The 10,319-nt window shown below is 47.1% G+C and overlaps 1 protein-coding gene across 2 annotated transcripts; it reads right to left on the bottom strand.

Annotated features, from left to right (window-relative positions):
• Window positions 1-1,095: 1,095 nt before the first annotated feature.
• naprt (nicotinate phosphoribosyltransferase) lies at window positions 1,096-10,200 on the bottom strand. Of its 2 annotated transcripts, none has more exons than XM_034582222.1 (13): window positions 9,844-10,200; window positions 8,936-9,063; window positions 8,764-8,846; window positions 7,739-7,869; window positions 4,114-4,229; window positions 3,763-3,959; window positions 3,486-3,626; window positions 3,292-3,376; window positions 3,124-3,204; window positions 2,701-2,803; window positions 2,335-2,492; window positions 1,301-1,408; window positions 1,096-1,222 (listed from the first exon to the last, which is right to left on the bottom strand). In XM_034582222.1, exons 1-13 carry the CDS (start codon window positions 10,094-10,096, stop codon window positions 1,136-1,138), a joined length of 1,671 nt encoding a protein of 556 aa, XP_034438113.1. In that variant the 5' UTR covers window positions 10,097-10,200; the 3' UTR covers window positions 1,096-1,135. The 2 variants fall into 2 exon arrangements, with proteins under 2 accessions (XP_034438113.1, XP_034438114.1); XM_034582223.1 differs by having other exon boundaries at window positions 3,486-3,623.
• Between the last annotated feature and the right edge of the window lie 119 nt (window positions 10,201-10,319).

Raw genomic sequence — 10,319 nt, 5'->3', positions numbered from 1 at the left:
AGGACGCAGCCAATCAGAATTCAAGGGAACACTTCTCACATATCCTGCAGCCGGAAGGCAGGGGGGGGGGGGGGCGGTTGGGGGTGGAAAACAAAACAATAAGGTCGACAATTATTTATTATAAACCTGAAGACATATATATTATTTAGTCAATCAGCTGACACGTGCTGAAAGTTTGAATGTTACCGTCGACTGGAGGAAAGAAAGTAAATATGAAATATCTTTGTAAATGAAATAACTTTTAAGAGCCTGTGACATAACAGAGAGAGAGAGAGAGAGAGAGAGAGACTCCTCAGTTAATCATTGAACTCTCCTGAACCTTCAGGTCCAAACTAAGTCAAACACAAACAGGACGAGAGCAAATCTCTCACACACACACACACACACACACACACACACACACACACACACACACACACACACACACACACACACACACACACACACACACACACACACACACACACACACACACACACACACACACACACACACACACACACAGGCTTGCGAATCAACTGCTGACAAAACAATACATTCTTTGTTATTATGGCAGATTTGAAACGACTCTGTTGGCATGAAATAAAATCCTGGAGAAAGTTTTTTTTGTTGCCGTTTTCGTTACAGTCGGCCAAAGTCAAAGTCCTGAGGATTTTCCTATTCTGAGGAGACGTGTTTACTGAACTCAACCTGCTGCCGACGGCACGAAAACAAACTGATCGGATAAACCAGCCGGAAGCAACATCATCATTATCACTACCATCTGACATCAGAGGCTTCACCGGAGAGAAGAGGGTCCCAGCGTCTCGTTATCAGAGTTTCTGCTGGGTCTTAAATATCACGTACGAGATGTTAAATACTTTTAGGTCTTAATTATGTCCAAGTTAATTTAACGCCACTGATGATCTAGTGGAGAATGTGACTATTGTGACTTTTGTTTCCATTGAAACCACAGTTTGCACAGTTCTGCCTCTTCAATTTAACCAGTTTAACATGCGTCAGATTTAAAGGACACGGGCGACAACACGTTTGGAATTTAATATATTTGCAGAGATCTGTTGTGTTTTGACAAATGTTTGCACTCTGAGGATTTTAAAATCATAGGAAAAGACAATAACAACTGAAGGCGCCGTCTCTAGTTGGCTAAGAGGAAGTTGCTGTCGTTGGAGCTGCCTCTTCGGATCTCTGTCACCAGGTTGTGCAGTTTCTCTGACAGCGCCACCTGGTGGGGAGAGAACAGTGTGTGAGGTGTGTTGGGTATTTGTTTTGTGTGTCCGGTGCAGATGTGAGTGTCGCTCACTGTGTAAGAGTCCGGCTCCTGCAGCCTCTTGTGCCGGGGGTGCAGAGTCTGGAGGGAGCTGTGGACCTTTGCTCTAGTTTCTGCAGCGCTGCACGGAGGGTGTGTGACCTGGGAAATGTTGGAGACACATTAAACACACAACTCCTCCGTGGTGAAGTCTGACAAGTCATATTAGAATACTGTCTTTCATTGTACCTTTCAGTTCTTTCCAAAAAAATACTAGAATCTGTAGGCAGATTTGTGTTTTTATTAAGTATAATACATGTTTTACTCATTTACTGTTACTTACAATGTGGTGCAGATTGAAAACTATTACATTTTTGTGTGCATTTTTTAATATTAACGTCGTACTGTACACGTCTCCTCATTTTCTGCTTAATGGTTAAACTTGTCATTAGGGTTTGATAGCAACTCAAAAATCTGTATCGGTTTTGTTGTAACGTCCAACTGAGGTTTGTGTTTACTCATCTCGTGTCATAACCGTAGGGGGAGGGGCTCACGTGCACTAACATGAACGTGCACTAACACGGCTTTCTGAAAGAACTGAGAAGCTCAGATCACCACAACACACACACACACACACACACACACACACACACACACACACACACACACACACACAAACACACACACACACACACACACACACAAACACACACACACACACACACACTGCTCAGGATCCCATTTGCAATCTGCCATTCTAGTATTTTATTTTCTAACTATTTTATTGTGTGAGTGATCATCTTGTGCATCAGGGATCTGTGCACGGTGCTCGAAGGAAACAGAAACGGTCCAAAGAACCTTGTCAGGTTCCCCTGAGCCGCAAACATCTGCTGTTTCCACGGTTACTGGCTGAGATGTAAACCAACATGAAGCAGCAGAAATTCAGTGAGAACACACGTCCCCCCCCCCCCACAGGGAAAGATTCTCCCATAGGAGGATCCAAGATTAACAGAACAGATGTGTCAGCAAAACCAAAACAACAAGCATCGGACAATATCAGCTGGTTAATGTCCAATCAAATGTCTCACCTGTCCTCTGGTGAACGCCTCCTGACGCAGACAGGTGACCTGAGCTGGAGTGATGGAGACGGAGGAGTCATCGCTCCCCAGAGGGAAACAGCTCAGAGGGACTCCTGCCTCGGGGGGGGGCTCCACCTCCAGACACACCAGGTCGAGGAAGGGGTGACCTGCAGAGGAGGAAGAGAACCTGTTATACTCACTGCTACCCCGTGTGGCTGCAACGCCCCCCCCCCCCCAGGATATTTTGGCATAATTTCTCGTTAAAGAGAGGAAGTGGAGACACGTCATCCATCTTAATTTACAGTCTATGGTATGCACAGTGCAGTAGATGGTAAATCATGGGAAACAGGGAAGTGAGGCGAGTGGGACTCTCACCCTCAGCGTCTACCAGGCGGTAAACAGATTTGGTCCCAGGGACAGTGCTCTTCTCTGGGTCTTCACTGATCTTCATCCTGGGTCGTCCCCTGACCTCCACCAGCTGTAACACACAGAGAAACAAGACCACACACACGTGAACACCACAACACAACTGAGTTCACTGAGGTTAAATAGAGCAGAACGCCTTTAATGTCTTTGCACATTTCCAGTTAACACCTGGATCAGTAGAGTCTTAAAAACAAGGACATTAACATAAAGGAAAAAATATATTAAACATTCATGTTTACGGAAACATTCACGGATCTGTGAAGTAGTTTTTGCGTAATCCGAACAGACATGGCCTCCTTGATTTGATATTTGATTGATTGATTGATTGATTTGATCACTGGCACGTTTGCAGAGGTGAATAAACGAAGTGACCTTGTACACGCAGCCGAGCGAGGGTTGTTTGGTGCAGGTGACGAGATGAGTCCCGACACCGACCACGTCGATCTCGTTCTCCTGAAACAAGCACATCCCGACAGTCAGGGACAAAGACGGAGTCCAGAAAACATCAGAGACAATAGAAAGCAGAAATCTGTTCCTCACCTTCTCGTTGAGTTCGATCATACTTTGCTCTGAGATGTTATTGGTCCCGACGATGACCAGCGAATCAAAAGCAGCGATGGAGAAACTGTGGAGACGAAGCAAACTTAAACCCTGTACACGAGTACGTCTGGAGGAGTAAACATATATACACAAACACATACTGATGCACATGTGCGTCATGGCCCCTCACTCACTGCTCGCTGCAGAGTCTGAAGACACGACGCACGTCCACCGACTGCCTGCAGAGGTCGCCGCTGTCCAGACGAACTCCCACAGGCTTGTAGCCCAGTTCACACAGCACCAAGGCCACGGCACAGAAGTTCAACAGGCCGCTACTGAAACCACACACACGCACAGAACCACTCTGAGGTAGCTCTTAAATAATAAGTTACAAAAACAAATATTTACTGTCGATTATATAAGAAATAAAAAGATGAATTGATTAAATAAAGTCCCACTGTGGTGAATTACCAGCCCACGCTGTAGCTGTCAATCACAGGCAGGAAGTTCTGAGGGTAGGCGATGGCGTAGGACAGAAACGCGGCCAACTCGCCCTCTCTGATCTTCCCCGGCGCTGCCGCGAGAAGCTCGCACACACGGGTCAACGAGCCCTTGGTCAGAGAGATGACGTCCACCGGGTCTGGATCCCCGCTCGCCGCCGCCAGGGTCTGAGTCAGGAAGAAGAACAAGACTTCTTTAGTTAAGTGGAATCGCCCTCTGGTGGTCATTACAGACAATACAGGTTCCAGGCATTGGCTTTACGTTCCGTATCCAGAGTCTTCGTCCATTTTCATAAACAGTCTAAGGATCAAACGCACTCACCTGTGGCCACACCTCCTCCAGGGAGGTGAAGGAGGTGACGTAGGAGTGAGCCATGGTCCCTGCGACGGGGATCCCGTACAGGAAACCAGCCTGAACGTTACTGGTGAGATCAAACCCTGGAAACAGCACAAGCACAAGAATAAAGAAAATAAAAACATTGTGCACGTCGCTCTTCTGTTTTATTGTTACATATTGTCTGGTTATCTGAATTTCTTTTGTAAATCTGCGACCTTCGTCCTCTGATCTCTAATATCTTCTCCCATCATCGGAGACACACTCTCACTCATCTGTCTCATTGGTTCTTTAAAGTCTAAAGCAGGGATGCCAGGGTTACGGCCCGCGGGCCGGACCCGGCCCGACTTTACGTCACATCCGGCCCGCGGGTGATAAGGGGAGAATATATTTTTTTATTTTATTTTCGGTGGAATCCATCAGTTGGTCTGTTGCTGCTGCCCGCCTCAGCTGCAGCAGCGCCGGTAGTGCTGATCGAGAGGTCGTTATCAAAAAAGAGGAAGGCCGACACTGAAGGTCGCATCTTTCAGGATAGATGGAAAGAAAAGTATTTCTTTTGGGAAGTAGGAGGCAAACCCGTGTGTCTTATTTGTTCTCAACAAGTGGCTGTAGCAAAGGAGTACAACATCAAACGACACTACGAGACCCACGCCGAGAAATACGGCGAGTACACAGGGCAACTTCGGACTCAAAAGCTAAACGAGCTAGCATCATCGCTACAGAAACAGCAAGCCGTATTCTCCAAATGTCGAGATACACACGAAGGTTCGTTTTATTTTTATACATATTGTAACGAACTGATAGTTGAGTTATGTTCTGTTTGACTGCTATGTGGTCGTTATGACTTATGTTCAGCTAAGTACACTGTGTTGAATAAGTACTGAGATGTCCTGAGGGTCAGTGAACAGGTCGGGGTGGGACATGTGACAGTTCTTGACCAATGGCTGTGGGGTTGTGTGGGATGACAGGCTCTCATTGGCTGGTTTGTTGGCGGGTCAGGGGTGAATGAGGAAGTGGAGGGAGAAGACGAGTGTTGATGTTAGGAGTGAAGAGATAGGAATAAGAAGTGGACATGTTCATGTTAACTTTAATAAAGTTACAAATATAAGAAGAAGTTCCGTGTCGTCTGGGAAGCGGGGACGTTACAATATCTTCTTCAACTCTTAGTTCTTTTTTACTGCACCGTTTCTGAAAGACGAGTGTCTCAATTTCGTTATACCTATAATGACAATACATTTCATTTCATTTCAAGGGGCAGTGAAGGCAAGCTACATCATCGCTTGGGAAATTGCTAAGGCATCCAAGCCTTTCTCAGAGGGTGCATTTGTCAAGACCTGCATGCTGAAGGCAGCCGAGCTAGTGTGTCCTGACAAGCGACAAGCTTTAGCTAACAGAAGCTTATCGAGGCCTACAGTGACGGAGAGGGTTGAAGAACTTTCTGGTGATTTGAAGAGTCAACTAAAAGACAAGGTTAAGTCCTTCATCGCATTCTCTATTGCTCTCGACGAGAGCACTGACGTGACTGATGTAGCCCAATTAGCGATATTTATTCGCGGAGTGGATGCTTCCCTGGATGTCACTGAGGAGTTTGTGTCAGTCGTGCCAATGACAGACACCACCACAGCTAACGACTTGTTTGTTAGCCTTGTCAGGGCCCTGGACAAACTGGAGGTGGACTGGAGTCGCGCTGTCAGTGTGGCTACCGACGGTGCGCCTTCTGTGATAGGAAGAAAGGCAGGAGTAGTTGTGAAGTTGAGAGAAAAGGTAAATGCGGCTAATCCAGAGCAAGTATTCTGGAACTTTCACTGTACACTGCACCAAGAGGCTTTGTGCTGCCGGAGTCTGAAAATGGACCATGTCATGCGTGTTGTTATTGACACTGTGAATTTGATCAGAGCCAGAGGACTTAACCATCGGCAATTCAACGCTTTTTTTATTGGAAAACGACATTCATCATGGCCTTCCCTATCACACCGATGTGCGTTGGTTGAGCCGAGGCGCAGTGCTCAAACATTTCTACAAATTACGCACAGAGATAGCCGAGTTCATGCAGGGTAAAGGGACGCCTGTGGTGGAATTGGACGACCCAGAATGGACCAGGGATCTAATGGACATTACGCAACACCTAAATGTGTTGAATGTTACTATGCAGGGCCGCAACAAACTCGTCACAGAGTATTATGATAGTGTTCGTGCTTTTCAAAGTAAACTGGCGTTATGGAAGACGCAGCTCTCCAGGCGCAATGCAGCCCACTTCCCCTGTCTAAAATCTCAGCCTGTCAATCATCAGAGTATGGACAAGTACGCAAACTTGCTTTCCGGACTCAGGCATGAGTTTGACAATCGCTTCACGGTTTTTACTGAACTGGAAAAGGACTTCGCGCTTTTTCGCTCTCCATTCACCATTGACGCTTCCGAGGTCCCAGAGTCGATCCAAATGGAACTGATAGAACCGCAGTGTTGCGCACCGGTGAAGGATAACTACGCATCTGTTGCAATCGAATCATTCTATCAATCCTTGCCACCACAGTACCCAATGCTCACGGCCTTTGCAGGTAAAATACTTTGTATGTTTGGGACAACATATTTATGTGAGCAGGCCTTTTTCCGTGATGAATATTAATAAATCGAAAGTGCACAATCGCCTGACGCGCGGACATCTGAATGATGTTATGAAAATAGCCACTGCCCAGAAACTGTCCCCCGATATGGACAAGCTGGTGAAAGTTAAAAGGTGTCTGGCTTCGACAAGTAGCTGAAGTAGGCTGGTCTCCCCATTTATCATAATCCAGTGTGATATGGGTGGGAGGGAACAAAAGGGGTTGGGGTTGACTGATAGCCAGGCTAGTGCCATATAGGCATATGGGTGTGTGGAAATATGGGTTGGGTTTGACTGGCAAAGTTAATGTGCCTCATCTGTTGTTGAGCCAATTTAATGTTTTTAGATAGCTCATATTTGGCTATTTTTTCCAAGAACCTTTTTGTTTTACTAATTCCTACTGGATATTCAATCACATGGCCTATTGTTGGACTACTTTATTCTGGCGCTTACTTTCTGTGACTCGTTTAGGCCTACTTGGCCTGGCCTTCTTTTAATTGGCCTAATTATGCATTGACGTGTTTTCACGTGCAAGCCTTCAATAAATATAATAAAAGTAATTAACAGTTTACACTTGTGTTATTTATAGGAAATGTGTTTTGTTGGCACCTAGTCTATTTTGTTGCATTTCTAATTTATAAATGTAGGCTACTTGCATGGATAGGGAAATGTTACGTTTTTAGAGGGTAACTGTCTCCTGTAATTGTAGGCCTCATTGTGAGGCTATTTTGGTGCCAATGCAATTTCTTATTGATGTGTAGGCCTTCATGAATAATTTCAAATAGCCTACCGATCCATGTGTGGAGTCAGTGTTTGGCCTTTTCAGTCCGAAAGTGTAATCCGGCCCCCTGAGGTCTCAAAAAGATCTGGCCCCCTGTCCAATTTCACCCTGGCATCCCTGGTCTAAAGGTTCTTGGTGTGGATCCAGGTCCTCGTGTCTTCATGTGTGATTAGTTACAACAATCTTCTTTTAATAACTGACTGAACACGTTGGACCGGTTGTGCAACTTTCACCTCCGATGTACGAGTATCGCGAGGCGGTGAGGCCTCCGTCGGGCCCCTGAGCTCGTCGGAGGCCCATCTCCAGCAGCTTCCTCTTGGGGCCGGCGGCCAGGCGGAACCGGGCGGCGTTACTACAAACCAGGCTGACAACAGAGGAGAAGAACAAGTGGTTTAATAAGTTCTTACACAGAGTTAAACAACAGACGAGTCCGAGTGACTGATGATTGACACAGACCTGTAATCAGCAGAGAATTTAAATAAAAGATAAGGTTAATAAAGGGTGTCCTCTTGTAATGTTTACGCACTGGAGACATCTAGTGGCAGGAGGCAGAATGTGTTTGGGTCGGTCCGTCCCAGCCTTGTGAACACGATATCTCAAGAAAGCCTCAAGGGAATTTCTCTAAATTTAGCTCAAACGTTCAGTGAGACTCAAACATGATTAGATTAGATGTTGTGGGTCTAAGGTCGAAGGTCAAGTTCCTTGTGGCCTCTTGAACATGATATCTCCTCTCTGCCTTCAGGGACTCAAAGGTCACAGTGACTTCATGTTAGTGTGATATAATCTGTCAGGAAAAACTGGAGGGACTGAAACTGCTCTGATTGGACGAGGTATTAAACCACAGGGCGGCGATTCTAGTTTCTCTAACATTTGGTTAATTCATTTTATTTTTGTGAATTGTATATATGGTCTGAGAAAATGTTTGTTGCAGAATGACAGTAAAACACATACCACATATGTGCATCTACTTTTCCAATAATCAACTAAATTGACGCTTGAGAACATGTTAATACTAAGTGAAATATTTTGTGTAGAATATTTAATTCCTGATGTGTTGTGTGTTTATATTTGGTTATTTTTGTATATATTGACTTGGTGATTGGTGACGTTTGAAAAACAGAATAACCAGCTTTGAAATGTTTGTTCAGTTTATCAGTTAGTTGACCAGAGGATAATCCATTAAATAAAGTTGTTGCGCGTGTGTGTGTGTGTGTGTGTGTGTGTGTGTGTGTGTGTGTGTGTGTGTGCGTGTCCGTACCTGGCGTAGTTAACCAGACACAGTAAACTGGTCTCCAGCAGTTGAACCACAGCCAGTGGACCTGCCACCTCCATCAGAGGAACCTGCAGATGTTTCAGACGAGCAGCACAAGTTAGAAACTCTGCCCCCCCCCCACCACCCCTCACTTCCACCCTGACCCCCCGCAGCTCACCCTGGCAAACACCACGGTGCCCTCTGGGACGGAGCGGAGCGTGACGCCCGAGCAGTCCAGGCCCCGCAGGAACTGGAAGAAGGCGGGGTCGGTGCCCGGGGGCAGGACCGAGCGCAGGAACTCCACATCTGGATCCATCAAAGTGACAGAGTTAACACAGCAGCTGGATCCACGACAGATCATCCTTCATCCTTCCTCCTAAAACTCACCACACATGTGCTCTTACACAAGAACATGTGACCTTCATGTGTTCTCTCTCTCTCTCTCACATGACACCCCCCCCCCCACACACACACACTTACAATAGTGGAGGTAAATCTAATAGCTCTTTGTGAACAGTTAATCTGATCCAGCAGCTGCTTCCACACCTCAGTGCTGTGACTGGGATGAAGGTCACACTGAACACGACCCAGCAGAGCTGGACCACAGAGGAACACTGCCTGAAGCACAACACACCTCACATTCAATCATCGTCATAGCGCCACCTATTGGACACTGGACATTGATTTATACTCAGATATCATTTTAAATTCCACTTTTCATGTTTCATGTTTTGTTTTGTTTCTTCTGTGGAACGTGTTCGTGGATCAGAGAAACACTGAGTCATCCTGTGGTAAAGTTCAGCTCGAACTTCACCCGAAGGAAAACACACGCATCGGTTTCACGCGTTCTGCCTCAAAGGCTCATGGGGGCACGCGCGCGCGCGTGTGTGTGTGTGTGTGTGTGTGTGTGTGTGTACAGTCCCCCCACTCCTCCTCGCCTCCTGACTAAGTTCTGTAGAGAAAGTACTTCCTCTAAAGTAGAAGTACTTCAGAGGACCAGAGAACCCGTGACGCGCCGAGCAGCCTCAGTAAGACCACCCGGTGGACGTCCCCCTTCTGTCCCCCTTCTGTCCCCGTGTGTCTCACCTCGCTCCGTGAAGTGGAAGCTGCGCAGGAACAGCTGACAGTCGTGCAGCCCCGCGAACACGGAGAAGCCGCCGCCGAACGGGTTGTCCCTGAAGAAGAGCTCGAACACCGCGGGCTCCCGGTGCCGCCCGGTCCGCCAGTACGCGTAGGCCATGGTGAACTGGTACAGGTCGGTGAGCAGCGGGGGCACGCGCTCCCGCACGGAGAGCTCCACGCGCCCGCATGTCTCTGTGGACACCGCTGCCATGTTCATCCAGGACCCGGCTCCTGGTTCACTGAGGCGGGGACGTCTGGGAGTTTGAGTCCTTTGCAGCCAGGACTCCTTCACCCGCTGGCACACGCACACGCACGCACACACTAAAACATACGAACTCACGCTGACACACCCACACACACACTGACACACCCACACACACACTGACACACACTGACACTCTTACACAAACCGAAACACACGCTGACCAACACTGACACAC

This window comes from Hippoglossus hippoglossus, chromosome 4 (genome assembly GCF_009819705.1).
Source record: "Hippoglossus hippoglossus isolate fHipHip1 chromosome 4, fHipHip1.pri, whole genome shotgun sequence".
Taxonomy (NCBI): Eukaryota; Metazoa; Chordata; class Actinopteri; order Pleuronectiformes; family Pleuronectidae; genus Hippoglossus; species Hippoglossus hippoglossus.
Note: the sequence above shows the minus strand (reverse complement) of the source record. Positions and strands in the feature narration are given on the sequence as shown.